Source organism: Cajanus cajan, chromosome 4 (genome assembly GCF_000230855.2).
Source record: "Cajanus cajan strain Asha chromosome 4, NIPB_CcT2T_4, whole genome shotgun sequence".
Classification (NCBI taxonomy): Eukaryota; Viridiplantae; Streptophyta; class Magnoliopsida; order Fabales; family Fabaceae; genus Cajanus; species Cajanus cajan.
In genome coordinates, this window is record NC_138520.1 from 48,750,260 (window position 1) to 48,770,965 (window position 20,706).

The 20,706-nt window shown below is 35.3% G+C and overlaps 2 protein-coding genes across 2 annotated transcripts; one reads left to right on the plus strand and one right to left on the minus strand.

The window, feature by feature from the left end:
- Positions 1-298: 298 nt before the first annotated feature.
- LOC109805715 (phragmoplastin DRP1E) lies at positions 299-15,881 on the plus strand. The gene is made up of 15 exons (XM_020367890.3): positions 299-631; positions 1,369-1,432; positions 1,515-1,622; positions 2,107-2,208; positions 3,670-3,720; positions 3,823-3,884; positions 8,309-8,399; positions 8,517-8,581; positions 8,692-8,886; positions 8,970-9,089; positions 9,185-9,255; positions 13,034-13,259; positions 13,345-13,395; positions 13,478-13,849; positions 15,534-15,881. Exons 1-15 carry the CDS (start codon positions 488-490, stop codon positions 15,660-15,662), a joined length of 1,851 nt encoding a protein of 616 aa, XP_020223479.1. The 5' UTR covers positions 299-487; the 3' UTR covers positions 15,663-15,881.
- Positions 15,882-18,637: 2,756 nt separating this feature from the next.
- LOC145957334 (serine/threonine-protein phosphatase 7 long form homolog) lies at positions 18,638-20,472 on the minus strand. The gene is made up of 4 exons (XM_083073569.1): positions 19,661-20,472; positions 19,512-19,560; positions 18,969-19,370; positions 18,638-18,877 (listed from the first exon to the last, which is right to left on the minus strand). Exons 1-4 carry the CDS (start codon positions 20,470-20,472, stop codon positions 18,638-18,640), a joined length of 1,503 nt encoding a protein of 500 aa, XP_082929695.1.
- Between the last annotated feature and the right edge of the window lie 234 nt (positions 20,473-20,706).

Genomic DNA, 20,706 nt, shown 5'->3' on the forward strand with positions numbered 1-20,706 from the left:
GTCAGCATTTTTCAACGTCTTAAATCGGTAAAAAAAAAAAAAAAAAAAAAAAAAGGTCCTTAGCCGGTCCGAAATTTTACTGTTAAGGAATCGGTTCAATTTGGCGGGTTGCTGGCTTCCCTACGACAGACATATACCACAATGGCCAATCCAACGTTCGTCAAAAGTAACAACAACAACGTTGGTGGACCCCACCATCCACTTGAGTGAACCCCACACTAGTTTTCAAATTTTCAAATTTCGAAAACGCAAGACAAGAAGACGTCCAAAACGGTGCGGACCATGCTATATCATCGCGCACTCGTGTCTCTGGCCCCCTCAACTAAACTAACTAGTGGTGACTAGTGCGTGACCGAAGGAACAAATATAGTCTTCTCTCTCTCTACGCTTCTCTTTCTAGAATCTACGTCGCGTTTTAGTGCTCTGTTTCGCGTTCAACGTCGTCGTTTTCAGCTGGTTCAGGGATTCTAGGGTTTTGCTGGAGAAGATGACGACCATGGAGAGCTTGATTGGGCTGGTGAACCGAATCCAGAGGGCTTGCACGGTGCTCGGTGACTATGGCGGTGCTGATAACAACGCCTTCTCTTCTCTCTGGGAAGCTCTTCCTTCTGTTGCTGTTGTTGGTGGCCAGGTTCGTCTCAACTCAACCCATCGTTTACTTTTTTTTTCTTCTTTTTTTCTCTACTTATTTTCAACGTCAACGCTCTCGAATTTTTCGACGGAGGGTGAAAATTCGAAATTCAGAGAATGGTGCTTTTTGCTTTATGCATTTTTTTAAGAGGTGAATTTGAAGCAAACTTGGTGTGGCTCTGAGTTTTCTTATTCTTCTGTTGAAATTTAAGCTGAGTTGTTCAGAAAGTGTTCGGTTAGTTTTTTTTGTTTTGTTTGGCGGTTGTGGTAGGTATGAATACTTGAAATTTGCGGCGCATGAAGTTGAATCGGATAGTTGGAATTGGTCATTTTCGTTTTTCAGTTATAATGTAGTTCTAAATTTTTAGTTTTATTGCATTTTTTTTTGTTTTTTTGAATAATAGAGTAGAACAGGTGAAAGTTGTTTTAAGGTGTTCTTTTTTCCCCCTTTTTTTTGTTTGCTTTTTTCTTATAGGATATGTGTCTGAAGTGTGAATTTTTCTTTTTCTTTTAAAAAATTGAGTAGAGTTCGAGAAACTGTTTTCAGTTTTTCTCAGTCATTTTAACAACGGTACTTTGAATGTGGGTCTGAATTTTAGTTTTTCAAGCCATAACATTTTTAAATTAGCGGCGAGGAAGAAAAGAATACCGAGTTTAAAGTATATCTTTTTTGTTATTTTTACACGTCTGGTTTGAACTTTGTTTTTATTTTTCCGATTTCTTTACAAATTCGAGCAGAGTTCGGGGAAGTCTTCAGTTTTGGAGAGCATTGTTGGTCGTGACTTTTTGCCTAGAGGATCAGGTTTGATCTTTTCTTTGTTATTTTTCCCTTATTATGAAGTATGATTTGGCTTATCTTTTCCTTTGGTGTGAATGAAATTCAGGGATTGTGACAAGGCGTCCATTGGTGTTGCAGCTTCATAAACTGGAGAGTGGGTCACAAGAGTATGCTGAGTTTCTTCACCTGCCGAGGAGAAAGTTCTCTGACTTCGGTATGATAGTAACCCTCCTTACATATACAGTAATGGCATGTTCTTTCACAAATTATAGGATGGCTTTTGTTTTCTGGTTGCTAATAAACGATTTAATGCTTTTAGTTTGTAAATTGCATGATCACTAATGTGCCCTTGTCACCTGAAACTTTATTTATTTATTTTTTTATTTTAATTTCCCATTATATGTCTCTGGTATATTTCTCTCATCTTTTCCTGATAATTTAGAACTTATAGTAACAAAGAATCATTTCAACATGTTTGGCTAATTTTAATATCTTTTGGGGTTCAAGTCAATACTGTTTCTGAACGTGATCCTTGGACAAGTGTCGACAATTGTTGGCTAGCAATTTATCATATGACACTGCCCACTTAATTTACTGGGGTTTGAGATTTTTATACTGTTGATATTTTTCGGAGTGTTCTGTAGCATAATATATAAATTATGTTAATTCAGTTTTTCAAACAAGTTTTCCTGCTGCAGCTTTGGTCCGCCAAGAAATTCAGGATGAAACTGATAGAGTAACAGGGAAGACAAAACAAATATCTCCTATTCCAATTCATCTTAGCATCTATTCGCCAAATGGTGCGCTTCTATTGTCATTTTCTCTTGCTTTATCCGATTTTTTAAAAATTAAAACTAATCATATAATATAGATTTGATCTCATTTAGATTATGTTTAGTTTATTTTAATATCTAATATTGTGTGATAGATTCATCTGGTTTTTGAAAGGAAAAGCAATAACTGAATGAAGAAATCTATAACAAAGTACCCTTAAAATGTTATTTAGGAGGTTGGTTGTATTAAATTAGGATTTTATAAGATTTTAGGCATAAAAAAGCCGGGGGTTTTAAAAGATTATTTAGGAATGACATAAGATTTTCCCAAAAGAGTCTGGAGCAAGCTATTAGCTGGTCTGACTTAGCACAGTTACAAAAGAATTATACCCAATCGAACTAATTGAGAGAGAAAGGGATTGTCTGTTACAAAGCTTAGAGTGATTATTATACAACCATATTAAAGCAGAACGGTGATATGCATTGACACTATATCGCTAATGTCCCACAAACTCAGGGTGATTGATAATGATTAATGATCCTGATGTCTTTCTCAAAAGTCAGAATCTGGTATTGGATATATCTGATAGCCTGGTCTTGAGCAGGCACATGAGGGACGACCAAAGAGTGAACTCAAAACTTTTCAGGGACGAAAAAGATATCCAATTCCATATATTTACTCTTCCAAGATGAGTTTACCATTGACTAGAAGTCTAGAACTAGCAGCATGAATTGCTGGTGTAGCATCCAGTTTACTATTGACATGAACTGGTGGCATGAATTTGTGGGGTTGAGTTGTGTCCAAAGCCCAAATTGTAAGAACTTTTTCTTTTTCAATTAGGGTTGAATTTGATAGTCTTATTGTATTTAGTGGGCTTGGATACTTGTAGTTCATGGTCTAATTTATTAATATATAAATGGTTGTATTACTGTATTAGGTTAGTGTATTGTATCAAGTCATGTCTAGTCAATAATATATTCCATTTTATTGTTATTTTGATTATACTTAACACGACCATTTTGATGAGCATGGTTATTTTTGTTGGAAAATACACTAAAGTAGTGCTCACCTCAACATTCTGTTATTTATGGTGTTTAAAAATTGTCACAAATTTGCCTTTTCCACTGTTTTCTCTTTCTTCTTATAAGGGTTAGTGATAACTATTTCACTAGTTATCTACCTCCTGTTTAATTGAGCACAATCAGCATCTCTCAATGTCACCACCTTTCTTGGCAGGGAGAGTTATTTCTTTCACAACTTGCTCAAGGTTGAACTTCATAAGTTTATTGCAATATGAATTTGATGTATTTGAAGTTATAAGAACTCTATGTAGTTATTCATTTTTTGAATTTTTTAACTTTGTGTTCCTTCATGGTATTATCTATACAGCACAAAATTCAATTAGTATGAATTGTCTTGTCTATTATAATTCCTTTATTTTTCTGACTAAATGTTATACCTAATACCTTTTCCTGTTTTTTGAACAGTTGTCAACCTAACCTTGATTGATTTACCGGGTTTGACTAAAGTGGCTGTAGGTATGCTTTGTATTTAACAGCTAAATTTGAATTATAAATAAATTGTTTGGAACAAATGATTATCTTTATCTTTAAATTGTCAATTGTGTCAATCTTTTTCAGAGGGACAACCTGAGAGTATTGTTCAAGAAATTGAATCTATGGTTCGTTCTTATGTTGAGAAGGTAAAAAATGATCTCTTATGCATGCAGTGGATATTTATTGGAGATATCTTTGGTGTGATTGCAATCAGTTTACCTCTTCTTTTTATCCGATTGAATTACAACACTTTGGGTGTAAGCATCTTTTATTGCTGATGGTTCTTCAATTACATGTGCAATTGCTCCTTGAGCTTGGAAGCTACACCTGAACTGAAAATTTATACAATATCCCAATTTTTCCTGTATTTGCTAATAATTTATTTAACTTAGAAATTAAGTGAAATTGATATAAAAAATCATAAAATCTATTTTAAAAATTATTTGGTTCTTGTTGTTTGAGTTGATAGTTCAACTACAACTTGAATTGTGTTCCTGAAAGATCCATCATTGACTTTTGTGAGTGAACATTTTGTTGTGTACCAAGTGTAATTGATAGTCATACTTGGTCATTTAGGAGACACTGAAGTGGTTTGGACACTTTTGGATGAATAACACTATTTTATTCAACTTTGGGTATAGAATAGAGTAGAACATCAACATCATGAATACATTCTTGTCATCCTCATTTATGAGCTCCAAAACATGTTAGAGACAAATATGCTTGAGTAACTTCTAAGATACTGTTTACCTAAACTTAGCATTCACTTCTTAGAAACTTACAACCCTGATTGACTAAACCATTTCCCATAATAAATTTCATTTTATTTTTCCCTTCCACTCCTTGACACCTCATGTTTGGCTAGGGAAACCATTTTTTAGTTCCCTGCTGCTATTGTGTGGATTATTTTTAGATTATTTCTATAATTGATTGTGTTAGATAAAAAGTGGTTTTGATTTTGAGATAATCTATTTCATTTGGATGGTCTAAAAAATGTTTGTCTAAATTACAAAAAAGGTCTGAAATTATTTGTACTTTTGTAGAAGTTAGTTTTGTATTTTAAATTAATTGTTGGGAGTAAATTGGGAAAACAAATGTTAGCTAGAAAATAAAATATTAATTTCTAATCAATTTGTAAAATCTTGATTATTTTTTTCACCAAAACCTTCACCTTTGTAATAAAAATAACCTAAAAGATTTTAATATGGTTTTCACCAATATTATCAAACAAGAAAGAACAAGATTATAAACAATGTATTTTTTTTATATTGAAACTGATGGAAACTCCAGAAATATCTGGTGTATTTGTATTACTGAAATAAGGAAGAAGCTGAAAACAGCTCGTAGAGTAAGCAACTAGAGTCTGACTCCTCCAGAGAGTCTCCTAATCACCCAATACACACCCCCCCCTTCCCCTTCCCCTTCCCCTTTTTTCCTCTACCTGCACTCATCCTTTATCCCTCAAGATTCTAACAAAATTCTCCTATGGTGATATTACTGCCAGCTCACTAACTAATTGTCCTTTCCTAGCCCCCTTTCTTCCTTCTAGAATACACTCTTGTTATGAAATAAATGTGTAGGTGAAGGGCACGTGTTAATTGCTAGCAATGAGTAACCGGCTGTTAGTTAGTTAGAACCTCTCCTTTTGTGGAGGGTTGTTAAGAGCAGTTAGAAACAGTTAGCTATAAGTAGCTAAGTGAAGGCTGGGATATGATTCATTCAGCCTAAGACTAAAATTCTTGTAATTCTTCTCTCAAGTCAATAAGCATTCTCGAAGCTCTTCTTATTCGTTAGCTTCCTGTTTCTCTATTCTGTTCTTCGAATTTAAGATTCCCAGAATTAGAAAAATTTACAACAACTCTCCACACAATGGGCTTCTTAGGATTCAGGTCCAACATCTTGTCCTCATTCTTCTCAGGGTTAGTACTAGATCCGTGTGTCCTATCATTGCCTCTTCCTGGAACAACAGCCTTGAGAAGAATGAGGACAAACTCATTTATGAGCTCCAAGTAGTGTCTTCAACTGTTCTACCCTTCCATTTGATCAACCACTACTTGAGGGTACGCCCCGCCTCCTTAATTTCTCTGATAGAGCAATCTTTGGTTCTTCATTGGCAGTCAATTCTACTTCTATGCTTCAGGTAATGAAGCTTTTGTAGAATAATTACCAATAGCCTTTTTAAGCTAGGATACATGGAATACATGATGGATTCTGGATGACTATGGCAGGTCCAACTTGTAAGATACAGCTCTCATTTTCTATAGGATTGTGAAAGGGCCAAAATGCTTGGGAGCTAACTTTTGATTGATCATTTTTGCAACTGTTTGCTGTCTATGAGACCTAAGCTTGAGAAAAAGTGAAAAACCCACTCTCTAACTAAGAACACCACATTCCATCGTTTTTGATTAGCATACTCCTTCATCTGTTCTTGAGCCTTTAATTGCTTCAAAGCCTCATCTTGATCCAATAATTCCAATGTCCCTCCACTTTAGTTTCACCTTGTAAGAATCAAACTAAAGTAGGTGGTTTCCTTACATAAACCACCTCAAAAGGTGTAGTTCCAGTAGACATGGAAAGTGGTATTATACCACCATTCAGCCCACAGTACTCAGTATGACCAACTTTTTGGTTGCTCGGAAGCAAAACATCTCAAGTATGAATCCAGAGAGCGATTAAAGACTTTAGTTTGGCCATCCTGGGTGATAGGATGAGCTCATAGCAACGTACATTGTAACTGAAACAACTCTGCAAAAATTGCTAATGAAAAGTGGGTCGCGGTCACTAATAATGGTGTGGGGAACTCCTTGAAGACGAACTATCTCCTTAGCTTTTCCTTGTTGTGTAAGGATGTTTTTAGGAAATAAAATGCCCATATTTGGACAGTCAATCCACTATTACCATAATAGCCTCATACCCCTTTGACTTAGGTAAGCTAGTGATAAAGTCTAAGGAAATGTCTTCCCAAATCTGATTTGGAATAGGCAAATGTTGTAACAATCCAGCTGGGGAGGAAGCTGGGTATTTTTGTCTTTGACACACATCACATGCTCGCACAAAATCCTGAATAGTTCTCTTTATAGCCGGCCAATATAAATTCGTAGCAATTCTTCTATAAGTTCTCAAGAGTCCAGAGTGCCCCCACCATTGGTGATGAGTGAAATTCTTCTAAAAGCAAGGGAATGTAAGAAGAGTTAGATGACAAGACTAGCCTATTCTTGTAGAGTAAAGTACCCTATTGCCAACCAAAACCCTGTCTAGAATTGGGATCCTACAGTAAGTCAGCAATGACGTGTTTCAAAAAGGAATCATTTTGCACTTCATTTCCTGAGATCATGAGCCCATAATGGGGTTGAAATAATAACCCCTAACTGTCCCCCTCCTCATACATTCATGATAGAGCATCTACTGCCTTGTTTTTTGGACCAGGCTTGTAAACAACATCAAAATGGTACCCCAAGAGCCTGGCCATCCAATATTGTTTGTCAGGGTTCATTATCTCTTGATTAAATAAATTTAATAGTTCATTATGTAAGGGTGCCTCAGGTTAGTGAGGGAAGGTGTTCTGTTAGATTTTTTATTTTCTATCCTATTAGATTTAGTTGTTATTTTCCCTTTCCACACCTATGTCCCAGCCTCTGTATAATTTTGACTGCATTCTAGCAGCCCAGTGGTTTTTGGACAAGTCCACCCCTTTTCCACTCTCATGCAGTGTTTCCAGCCCCTGCTTCAATTTCATAGAAAATTATCAAGTCATTGGAAATATACAGGAAATAGTTTCGTTTCTTTGACTTCTTTTTAATTATTCCGTAAGCTAATTATTGTTACTTTTAAGCTAGGACTACTGAGTCTTAATGATGAATATCTTAAATTTTGAATAGTTGAGTGTATGTATACATTACTTGCATTCTATGCTTTATCTTCAGTATAGTGGCCTCTTTGCAACTCACTGTGCATTTTTGGGGTTAGCTGCTCCATGTTGCTATAGGATGTACACCAAAATGATATGCTGATGGGTCTGAACATTTTTTGGTCAAGTGATTATGTCCCAACATCATAAAACTATTTAGTGACTTAATTGAGCAGATAACAATAATATGTTCACATTCCCATCTGTTTTATATCACAAGTCTGGGAAGCAGCTGGTAGTTTGTGATGTTGTGGTGCTCTTTTAAGTGTAATGCTTCGGCCATATTATAATTTAATTGGACGATACATTATATTTCATATACTTCATCCTTTTCTTTCATGTTGATTTTGCGAGTTTACCATTATGAACTGTCTATTTTCAAATAATATTTCTTTCTGTGGTTCAATTAGTGATGACTACAATTTTGTTCCTTCTTGAAGTATCTTAAAAAATGAACTATTTACATGGCAAACTGCTGAGGTGTCAGTATTTTATTTAATCATTATGAACTGTCTATTTTCAAATAATATTTCTTTCTGTGGTTCAATTAGTGATGACTACAATTTTGTTCCTTCTTGAAGTATCTTAAAAAATGAACTATTTACATGGCAAACTGCTGAGGTGTCAGTATTTTATTTAATCAATTGCTTGTATGTTCAACAGCCTAATTGCATCATATTAGCAATATCTCCAGCCAATCAAGACATAGCAACTTCTGATGCTATTAAACTTGCTAGGGAAGTTGACCCCACAGGTATTTTTTATTGCTTCTTTGAATGGCCACAGGGAAGTTGACCCCACAGGGAACTTGCTTATTACCCTTGTTTGAGTCATAGTTTTGTACTAAAGTTTATGTCTGTAATCTGGATAGGTGAAAGGACATTTGGGGTGTTGACAAAGCTAGATTTGATGGACAAAGGAACTAATGCTTTGGATGTAATCTCTTTCTCTCTTTCTTATCTGATGCATGTACCTTTAATGTTCAAGCTTGATGTGCCTGTAAAATTATACTGCTTCATCCTCATTCTTGCTTTTATTTTCTCAAGGTCCTTGAAGGAAGGTCTTATCGTCTGCAACATCCTTGGGTTGGTATAGTTAATCGGTCCCAAGCGGACATCAATAGAAATGTTGACATGATTGTTGCTAGACGTAAGGAGCGTGAGTATTTTGCAACCAGTTCTGATTATGGGCACTTGTCCAATAAAATGGGTTCAGAATACCTTGCAAAACTTCTTTCACAGGTTTGCTTTTGGAATATATTCTTTGCTGATCTTGTATTGATATTACATATCATTTTATTTTAATCCTGTGAGCTTATTTTCAGCATTTGGAGTCAGTAATTAGGGCAAGGATACCTAGTATAACATCTTTAATAAACAAAAGCATTGAGGAACTTGAATCGGAGATGAATCATCTAGGGAGACCTATTGCTCTTGATGCCGGGGTAAGTTATTTGTATTTGTGATGATGTCTTCAATGAATAAAATTCTTTGCATGATTTCCTTCTGAGTATTTGTTGAATGTTGATTTCTTATTCAGGCTCAGTTATACACCATCCTAGAACTTTGCCGAGCTTTTGAACGAATATTCAAGGAGCATTTAGATGGAGGGTAAATTTCGTCTACTGTGTTCCATTTTTATGCAATGTTTCAACGGGTCATTCCTTTCCATCTCTTTGCACCAATCTAAACTTATCCTTAGGGTTTGTAGTAGATCCTTCATGCTCTCCAGACAGAGCAGCTTCACCTGTCTTGCACAAGCCCATTGAACACAAAGGACCAAGAGAAGTATCTTAATTTTCTGCCCTCACAAAAACCAAGAGGGGCATTGATAGTATCTTTGGTCCTCGTGCTACAGTATCAGGGCTTGGTTTAGATAATGGGTCAAGAGGCCCGACTATTGGACTATACCAAGGGGAAGAAGGTTCTTCGGGATGTGAAGGAGCTGAATTGGCAGGCTGTTGGTGTGTCTATAGGGAGATGTGAAACAGGGTTAGTGTGATAAAGGAGAGGAGCTTTATTTTGTTTGTTGGGCCTTTTGGCTTGACAGGGAAAGTATATTCTCTCAGGAACTTTTTCTCTAGGAGGGGAGGTGTTCACCTATTGTATCTGCACATGGAGCTTGTTTTCAGATTGAATAAAGCTCATTTTTAGAGCTGTCAATTTGAGCCAGTCTAAATGAGTCAGCCAACCCATCACAGGCCAACACAGTTTTGGTTGGGCTGGGTTAAGCCAATTTTGACATTGGGCTGAAATTTTCCTAGCCCAGCCCTTAGCAGGCTTTGGGCCAAAATGGGCTGGCCCATGGGCCAATTTTTTTAAAATATAAAAATTAAAAATTATTAAAATAAATTATTTTTATATAATAAATTGATAAAAATGTTTTTTAAAGTAAACTAATATATATATATACTTATATGTCATTAATATCTTTATAAAACTCTTATCATTAAGTATAATTATAATCAAGATTTCATAACCGAGCTTTTCCGCACACTTAGCGTACTTTTTCAGGTCCTGTTACTCTCTTGATCATAATTATACTAATAGCAAGAATTTTAATTATAACATTAATAACAATAAGGACCGTTCAAAAGGATCATTGATCAGATATATTTCTGATGCACAGGATCCATTTTCATGGCAAGTGCAGAGCATACTCTATATCTAATTGTAGAGCAAAGTATTCTCTCACAGTAGGAAGTCTAAGACATAATTACAAGAATAGAGCTTTCAGGAAAGAGAAAAATGTTTAGAAACTCATGATAATATAAAACAAAGGTTTTATTTATGATAGAGGTTCTCTGCCCCTCAACGCTACAAGAGTCTTGCTTATATAGAGGAGCCGGGCTGCGGACTTGAAATCCTCTTGAAGCAAGTTTAAGACCATTAGAGTAATGGCCGACATCATTATAATTATTCATACTTTATAGTACAATGACTCATACCGATGTTAGCTAAAGATGTTAGATTACATATGTCGACACAAAACGACAAACTAGTACACACAGCTGGTTACACCATGCAGTTATGCTTTTTATCAGGATAAGATTCCTTCAGACTTATTAACTTCACACGCTTTATGTGCTGGTCAGAAATTCCCATCAGTCAGTCTTTGAAACTAGGCTCATGACTTGGTGACAAATTTGGGTGTGTATTATCAGAATCAGAAGCTGAGCTGTAGACTTGAGATAAGGTTGGACTGTCAAAGTGATATGCATTATCTTCATGCATAATAATTTGTCCACGAGTATCAACATTTTGAAGAATGAATTGTTCTCCTGGAACTGTATTGACTGGTGGACAAACTTTCTTAGCAGCACTGTAATAATTTGTATCTGGCTCAGGAGGACAAATGATATTTAGTGGCTTTAGGTTGGCACATGTAGAACTTCTGTTAACAAATGATATCTAATGGAACTTCTACATGTGCCAACCTAAAGTCACTAGATATCATTTCTCCTCCTGAGCCAGATACAAATTATTACAGTGTTGCTAAGAAAGTTTGTCCACCAGTCAATACAGGAGAACAATTCATTCTTCAAAATGTTGATACTCGTGGACAAATTATTATGCATGAAGATAATGCATATCACTTTGACAGTCCAACCTTATCTCAAGTCTACAGCTCAGCTTCTGATTCTGATAATACACACCCAAATTTGTCACCAAGTCATGAGCCTATCTTCAAAGACTGACTGATGGGAATTTCTAACCAGCACATAAAGCGTGTGAAGTTAATAAGTCTGAAGGAATCTATCCTGATAAAAAGCATAACTGCATGGTGTAACCAGCTGTGTGTACTAGTTTGTCGTTTTGTGTCGACAGATGTAATCTAACATCTTTAGTTAACATCAGTATGAGTCATTGTACTATAAAATATGAGTCATTGTACTATAAAGTATGAATCATTATAATGATGTCGGCCATTACTCTAATGGTCTTAAACTTGCTTCAAGAGGATTTCAAGTCCGCAGCCCGGCTCCTCTATATAAGCAAGACTCTTGTAGCGTTGAGGGGCAGAGAACGTCTATCATAAATAAAACCTTTGTTTTATATTATCATGAGTTTCTAAACATTTTTCTCTTTCCTGAAAGCTCTATTCTTGTAATTATGTCTTAGACTTCCTACTGTGAGAGAATACTTTGCTCTACAATTAGATATAGAGTATGCTCTGCACTTGCCATGAAAATGGATCCTGTGCATCAGAAATATATTTGATCAATGATCCTTTTGAACGGTCCTTATTGTTATTAATGTTATAATTAAAATTCTTGCTATTAGTATAATTATGATCAAGAGAGTAACAGGACCTGAAAAAGTACGCTAAGTGTGCGGAAAAGCTCGATTATGAAATCTTGATTATAATTATACTTAATGATAAGAGTTTTATAAAGATATTAATGACATATAAGGCTCCCGTCCAGAATGGTATCAGAGCCTTACATATATATATATATATCATTATCAATTATGTTATAACAATAAACAAGTGCTAGAAATTAAAAATAAAACTCAATATTAACATTAAAATGGACATTAACATGTATTAAATTTATTATCTACAATTTTACTAATAATAAAAAATTAAAAATAAATCTGGCTATGAGCTGGCCCAGCCCATCACCGGCCAGCAGGCCTTGGGCCAATTAAATTTTGGGTTGGATTGAACCAAAATAAATTCGGTCAGTCCAACCCAGCCCATGCATAAGGCTAATTGGGACGGTCTATCAGTTGGACCCATTGTGACACCCCTTCTCTGTTCTAATATCTGGTGTGCTGATAGCTATCTTGTACCGATCCCTAAAACAAACTTCAGATTGTAAGCGGAAGAATGTAAGGTGAATACAGAATCACCGAACTGATTATCAATGGTCAAAGGATAATTAATCGGTAACAAGTAACAACTAACCCAACTTAAATAACCACTTAAGTGGCATACTGTTCCAAAATGGAGATATTTTACCAAAATTTATGTGCTTTGAATCTATAATCTATAATCTAGTACAACATCTTAAATCTATATAAATGGGATTTTGCAGTCTTGTAATAATACACTTTATTTTCCTGAAATATCTAGTTCCTTGGTTTTGCTTTGCGAGCTGCTTATTTTCTAGACAAACTGCTACATACGTATTTCCTTTGATGACAAAATTTATTATTACTTGAATTAATTATGAATGCTTTACTTGTTAACACTTAACACCTGCTGAATGGAAACATGCTTTCCGCAATAGGAACCTTTGTGATGTGGTTTGTCCACTGCATAAGCCAAAATGAACATAGCCAAAGCAGTTTGAATTGATTGTTTGGATGTCAGTTTGTTATCACTTATGAACTAGTTGATGGGTCTCTTCATTTAAATAATAATTTTCATTTTAATTCTTAGGCGGCCTGGAGGAGATAGGATATATAATGTCTTTGACAATCAGCTTCCTGCTGCTTTACGGAAGCTTCCATTTGATCGGCATCTTTCTCTCCAGAATGTAAGAAAAGTGGTGTCAGAGGCTGATGGTTATCAGCCTCACTTGATTGCCCCAGAGCAAGGTTACAGGCGCCTGATTGAGGGGGCTCTTGGTTACTTTAGAGGCCCAGCTGAAGCTTCAGTAGATGCTGTAAGCATTCTAGTTGTAGTCTCTGGTTATTGGTTTTTCATCTAACAGTAAAAGAATCAAACTGACCGTTCTTGATTTTCTGCAGGTTAATTTCGTTTTAAAAGAACTCGTGAGGAAGTCAATAGCTGAAACTCAGGTAAATTTTAGTAGTATATTTTATATTTACCTTGGTGATGAATTGTGTGACAGTTTTTAGAGATACTAATCTGTGATGACAGGAGCTGAAGCGCTTCCCAACATTTCAAGCTGAACTAGCTGCAGCAGCAAATGAAGCTTTAGAAAGGTTTCGTGAAGAGAGTAAGAAGACAACTCTTCGGCTTGTAGACATGGAATCTTCTTATCTCACTGTGGATTTCTTTCGGAGACTTCCTCAAGAAGTGGAGAAATCTGGTACTCCTGCTGCTGCCACAAACATTGATCGATATGCCGAAGGACATTTCAGGAGAATTGCATCTAATGTGTCATCCTATATAGGGTTGGTGGCTGATACTCTTAGAAATACAATTCCAAAGGCTGTTGTTTATTGTCAGGTCAGGCAAGCAAAACAGTCATTGCTACACCATTTCTACACACAAATAGGGAAGAAAGAGGTACATTCTCTAGGCTCTTACTTTCTCTCAGTTTATCTCTTAAGAAAGTGCACATTTTTCCTTAATGGATAGTGATAACAACTTTGGGGAAATTACTCTACAAAAGCTAGCCATTGTAGTGGGAGAGCTCAAGGCCTTGTATATTCTAAACTATATTCCCATTCATTTGATGTGGAACTCAAGTCTCTTACCCTGCAATTGGATCTGAAGATCCCACCACACTCTGCAGCCACCAGCATCCATGCATGTGGCAGTGGCCCCTTCAACTAATCCTAGCCATACACTGCCATACCAACATCACCACCCGTGTTGCTCACTTGCAGCCAAGAGACATGATGAAAAGCTTTGATACCTATTGATAAGAACCTTAGGGAGAACTGCACCACAAAAGTTAGTTGTTGTAGTTGGAGAGACTAGGGTCTTATAAACCACACATTATAATTTCATACTTCTAATGTGGGAGTGAGACTGAAGACCCATACCTTGCAATTGAATCCTAAGTTCTAACAAATTGTTGCAATTCTGTAACTTCAGTTAAGTTGACCCAGATGGACTCTGCCAATCATAATTATATAGTATCGAGTTGCCTTTCTGACATTTGATTTATCTAATCATTCACATTTTTAGGTAAAAACTATTTTATATTTGTTAGAGATAGTGAAATATTCTTGGGGACAATTTGTTATAGATAATCATCTTTACCTACATGATATGCTCCAAATACTGTTACCATCGAAGGATTAGTCAGTTGGCCTTTATATTATAACATGCTTCCAAAAATTTAAGTCTAGGGGTAATTTTGTGTAAATTTTAGTTAACATAAATGATAATAAATATTGATAAACCCTTTTAGTTGTATCAATACAAAATTTCTTGAAACTATATCGTTTCTGTTGAGATCTATGGTAAGTGCTTTGAATATAAAAATTATGTAGTTATATAATTATTTGAATGTGTAATGGTTTGAGCCATCCATGAAGAGGGCATACAAATGAACCATCAAATTTTTATTATGGTGCTATATTTACTTGATAATTTATCTTATGTTTATAAAGTATGTAAAACAAAACTTGAATTTTGCTTGGAATGTGATGTTAAGAGAATGGAGCAGGTCATTTGGTCTATGAGCCTACATTTGATAGAAGACAAGAATTTATTCTACTATTTGGTGGTAAAAAGGAAAATGTTATAAAATGCATATTTAAACATGTATATTTAATTGTAGTTAAATATAGTATATTCAATCTAGGGTAAAAGCCACATTAGTTTGTTGAAGGAAGGGGGTAATATCCGTTTGTCGTCTCCACTGGATCATTCTGTCAAATGATTCATTGTAGAAACACCAACAATTATCAATTTCATGCCTGTTGTGTTATGATGATGATATCCACTAGAGTTGGCCTAGTAGTTGAAGGTTTTGGATAGTAAGCCCAAGGTTCTAAATTTTAATCTTGTAGCCATTGTACAGAAGAAGTGTATGTACTCACTGTTTGAAAATATATATAACATAGCTTCTAGTTCGAAACTAATTTGTCATCTTAATGGCTTCTCTGTATGTCAAGATAAAATAATCCTCTTTTAGTTTGATGTAACTATTTATACCCAACTCAGCCACTTTGGACATTATGTACTGACTGTTTTAAGTAATTATAATATATCATTAATAAGATTTTACCTGCTATAGGGTAAACAGCTATTGCAAATGTTAGATGAAGACCCTGCATTGATGGAGAGGAGACAACAGTGTGCAAAAAGGCTTGAACTATATAAAGCAGCAAGGGATGAAATTGATTCTGTTTCCTGGGTACGATAAGCTTGGTTGCTAACTGAATGCCATCCTCCTTGTATGAGCAATCAATTCGTGGTTGGCTGAACCCCGATGTAATTTACATATTTACTATTATTTTATAGCTTTTCTTGGTTGTTGGGTAACAATGGAGTCAAGTTGATTGTCTGAATGTGTGGTGTACATACATACTGACCATGATGACCTTCACTGTGATATGTAGATTAAATTTGTGTATTCTTTGTATCTATTTCTTGGTTGTGTTAGATTCATGAGTTTTAGCACGACTATTTGGTGTTCCAATGTTTGTTTTCCTTTTTTTTGACACTGAAACGGGCAATAAAATTGGGTGAGAAGTCAGTACCACAGGAAAGTTGACACGAGTTGATGAATCAAGACCCAAATTGAAGATTAATCTAACATCGGCAAAATAAGAGATATGCAGAAGAGAACAAATTGAGAGCCAACGATAACTGATCTAAGTAGATAGAAGGTATTACAAGTTACAACTGATCATGTCAAAGTGGCTTAAGTTGAAGATTTATAGATGATCGTTCAAAATTGCCAAGATTGAAGAATTCGTGGGAATACCTAAGAATGCCTTGTTATGGTTACACAATGAGAATCACTTACCCTAATAGTGTGTTTGGATGAGGAATTTTACAAATTCAAGGAATTTTAAATTCTTGGTATTTTAAATTCTTGGTATTTGAATTACTTTGATTTCAATTTCTATTATTCTTAAAATATTTTGTTTGGATGAGTCAATTCAAATTTCTTAAATTTTAAATTGTTAGGTTGAATATGATAATTTTATTCCATCATAGTAAAATTGATTTTAAAAATATATTTATATGTTGAGATTTTTAAATTAAATTTTATAAAAATAAATATTAATTCATTTTTAAATATTTAATAATTTTAAAAATTAATATTAGATAATATTTAATAATTTTAACAATTAATATTAGATAATGTTTAACAATTTTAAAAATATTTTTGAATATCTAATAATTAAAAAAATGAAGAGATATGATAAAATATATAGGAGAAATAGGAAAAACAAATATGAAGAATTTCAAATTCTCTCATTTTTGGGAGAATTTGAAATTCTACTATTTTAAGGAATTTCACAAATGATTGGATTTCAAATTCTTTGTAAATTCCTCATTCAAATAAAGCATTTCACCTCAAAGAATTTGAGATTCTTCAAATAAATGAATTACCCCATATAAATTCCTCATCCAAACATACCATAAAGGATGCCTAATTTAGCAGATTCCAGTATGTCTTCTATACAGCGATATTTTACTCTTGCTTTGTTTAGGCGTTTTGCCTTTAGTTAATAGCTAGGATACCATTTTCTTTGTTCTAGCTTTGCTTTTAGTTGATTTTGGTTAATTTATATATTAGCCTTTTTTTTAAATGTATTTCTTCTGTTTTGCTATCGTTTAATGATCAGTTTATCAATGAGAGTTTGTGTAAAAATAGTTCATTTATCCTTGTTAAGATAACCCCTTTAGCTTTATCTTTTCTTTCCTATATTTTTGTTATCTTTCTGATTATATTAGTTAGATACATTTAGATGATAACGAATGCTAGGATACGCAATTAACATATCATTCACTGTGGCAATCAATTTCTTTGGCTTTTCGACCCCACTAAATTAAAAAAAAATTAAAAATACACGAAATAAATTAAAAAAAAACAATTTACTGAAATAGGTGATTTTGGACACCTGAGCATACACGTGGCACTGAAAACGCATGGGAGGTGAGCGTTTTTTAGAAAAAGCCTCCCCCCAGGCGCCTTTAGTTGCTGATGTGGCCAACAGAGAATCTGTGCAAGAAAGAGCAGGGGACAGGCATTTTTTAGAAAGAGCCTCCCCCTGGGTGTCTTCTATTTGTGGCAAGTTTGAAAAGAAAGAGCTTGTGGGGTAGGCGCCATCTGTACCTCATTGCACGTTCCCAGTTTGTAAAAAAATAGCAGTAAAAAAAGAGTAGGAGGGAGGTGTTTTCAAAAAAACACCTCCCCCAAATACCATTTGTGTACGTGTTCATTCGTTGCAATGCGCCTCTCCCCCAGGCGCTATCAAATTCAAAGTTAAATGTAGAATGTGTTATTGGGTTTCACAAAATTTATTTCTTCGGTGTGGTCCAGCTGATATTTTATTTGGTAGTCCAGGATAGTGTGGAAGTAAGTAATATATTTTATTTGTTGTAATTTTAAATTTTAATTTTTATAATATATTGTATGTTTGTATCGTTGTTGATTTTGTAAAATAGAGTGGTGTAATAATTTTAATTTTTTTTAAATAGGAAGTTCAATACGTAAGTTATAAACGTGGAACGGGCCGTTCTGAAAAAGCACGTATTCAGAACGGGCCGTTCCGGTTTGTAAAGAAAGGAGGGTTATGTACAATAAGAACGGGCGTTCTGAAAGCAGAACTGGCCGTTCTTATTGTACTGAAGAATTGTTAATTTTTGCTCTGAAACGACCCGTTCTTCTTTTATAACAGGCCGTTCTGGAACAAAAATTAACTTCTTATGAGCTCTCTGAGAACGGGCCGTTCTGAAATCAGAACGGCCCGTTCTGGATTCATAGACAATACACCTTTGTTGCAATTAGAATGACCCGTTCTGAAATTGGAACGGGTCGTTCCAGTGCCCTAATTAAATTTTTTTGAATTGAAAAAGTTATATAATTTGATTTTTATAATTGAATATATGTATTTATTGCAATGTTAAAAATTATGATATTATACTGAATATTTTAAATTTTAGAATTTGAGACAATATTAATGGAATATTTATTTTGATTTGTATTTTATCAGGAATGTCTCGTAGAGGAATAGATTATGTACCTGATAGTGACAAAGAAGAAGACATTGTTCCATCAAATGAAGTATGGACAGATGAACAATTTTTGTCAGCAATGAGAAGTGCAATGGCAGCCAAACAGGCTGAAGAAGCTAGAGAACAAGAGCCATTGTGGTGATCAACTCACCTTCGTCGACGACTTAGCCCCTTTCCTTCTCGTTGACCCGCCCCAATGTGCTCCACCTGAACTACGCCTGGTTGTGGTAATGTTGCAGCTAGAGCCGGTGTAAAAGGGAAACTCACCCTGCTCACCTCGTCTTGCAACTGCAAGCAGTGACCGATCCTCTCATGCATCATGGTAAAATCGAAGGAATCCCTATGTTCTTCACTGGTGCCATGATACATGTGTTCCAGAACATCGATCTATAAATAACATAATAAATATCATCAGAACACTAAATTTGTAAATATGTCACAAGTAATTATTTAAATACATGCGTAGATTTGTACTCACCACATATCCTTCCTTTGCACTAGAAGGAGAAATCCATTGCCTTGTATGTTTCCTATACCACACCATGTATTCTAAGCTATTGCTCAAGTGTGGTGTATCACACGCAGGTTGTGTCCATACACGATGAAGTCGTGACTGCCACTCCTGCACAAATTGAACGTGCATGCGTGACCAGTCCGTGTTATCCTTGCCTCTCAAGGAAAGATCATGCAATTTCTCCGGATGAATAGGAGGCGTAGGAATGTGTTGGACCATCCCAAATTGTCGCATGACACGATCTGCGTAATGACACTCGACGATGTGAAAATTAATCAATGGGACAGTTGACCTCCATACTTGTGAGTCCTCAAAACAGTAAGGAGGTAATGCAGGTAGTAACTCCAAGTATGGTTGCCATACAAACTGCAAAACAACAAAACAATTAAGTACTTAGCAATTATCATTTATAATCACAATTTTTTAATATAAATGTTCAAAAAAATATTATAAATTAAAACTTTCATCCTCTCTTTTTAAACGGTCAAAATACTCTCTATACTTCACAATTTTATCTTTTGATTCCTCTCTAGGTTTATGCAAGGCATAATTCCACCTGTTATAAAAACAAAAAAAAAACCATTAATTCTTCAATATACAAATTAATTCTAAATATATTTATTCTTAAATCAATCACAAGTAATATAGTTACTAACCTTGTCCCTAGAGGAACATGAAATGTAGATAAAGGTTGATGAAGTGGTGCAAGAAATGGAAACCGATACCATGCCCATAATTGCAGTAAAATACCTGAACCACCAATTTCCTTGTGATCATAATTCGTGGCCACGCACAACTCCCTGTACATATTCGCCAGGACGCATGACCCCCAACTCATTTGACCACAAACATCCAGGTCTTCTAGGAAACTTAGGTATCTGAGGGATACAAACGAGCTAGAGTGATCAGTTAATAAATATCCCCCGATTATGCGTAAAATGAACGCTTTAATATAGCGTTCCAACTGTTCCTGGCTATGTATATGCTCAGAAACATTAGAAAAGTGTCGGTCAATCCAGGTCATCCTTAATCGACTGCCAGCAAGCATTGACTCAGGGGGTGTCATGCCAAGAAGGCGCTGCACAAGAGCTCCCCAATCCATAGTTGCGTATCCAGTAATGGGTGCCCGGGAGATCTTCAACCCAAGTAACATTGCAACATCCTCCAACGTGATAGTACACTCGCCGAAGGGCATGTGAAATGTGTGGGTCTCTGGTCTCCATCGCTCAACTAACGCAGAAATTAAATGATTGTCCACAGGAAAGTAACTAATCTGCGCCATCCCCATAAAATCAGCCCTCTGTAGAAGATCCTGAATAGCAGCTGGAATCTCAACACCACACAACTCTGATTGTGTTGCTCTTCTAACCTTCAAAACCCTATCTTCAGCTCCATTCCATATATGCTCAGATATATGGAATGGTTGAAGCCTTAATAATGAATCGTCGATAGGTCCTGCATGAATCATCTATGTAGACATCCTGATATAATTAAACAAACAAACAAATTAAATATTAAACTCAAACAACTAATTAATTATAAATTTTATAAATGCTTAAATACCTAATTTAATCACTCATAATAATTCAAAATTTTCAATTGAAATCCTTCATGAATGCAATCAGAACGGCCCGCTCTGAAACCAGAACGGGCCGTTCTCATTGCACAAAAAGTGTCTAAAATTGGGTCCTGGAACGGGCCG

What these genes read in the sequence shown, in the direction of transcription:
- LOC109805715 (XM_020367890.3), top strand. Translation starts at nt 488, where the DNA reads ATGACGACCATGGAGAGCTTGATTGGGCTGGTGAACCGAATCCAGAGG. An exon ending in AAGGAACTAATGCTTTGGAT is followed by an intron (nt 8,582 to 8,691) that starts GTAATCTCTTTC and finishes TATTTTCTCAAG; the next exon opens with GTCCTTGAAGGAAGGTCTTA. An exon ending in TTGCAAAACTTCTTTCACAG is followed by an intron (nt 8,887 to 8,969) that starts GTTTGCTTTTGG and finishes GCTTATTTTCAG; the next exon opens with CATTTGGAGTCAGTAATTAG.
- LOC145957334 (XM_083073569.1), bottom strand. Translation starts at nt 20,472, where the DNA reads ATGATTCATGCAGGACCTATCGACGATTCATTATTAAGGCTTCAACCA. An exon ending in CATGTTCCTCTAGGGACAAG is followed by an intron (nt 19,561 to 19,660) that starts GTTAGTAACTAT and finishes TTTTTATAACAG; the next exon opens with GTGGAATTATGCCTTGCATA. An exon ending in AGGAATCAAAAGATAAAATT is followed by an intron (nt 19,371 to 19,511) that starts GTGAAGTATAGA and finishes GTTGTTTTGCAG; the next exon opens with TTTGTATGGCAACCATACTT.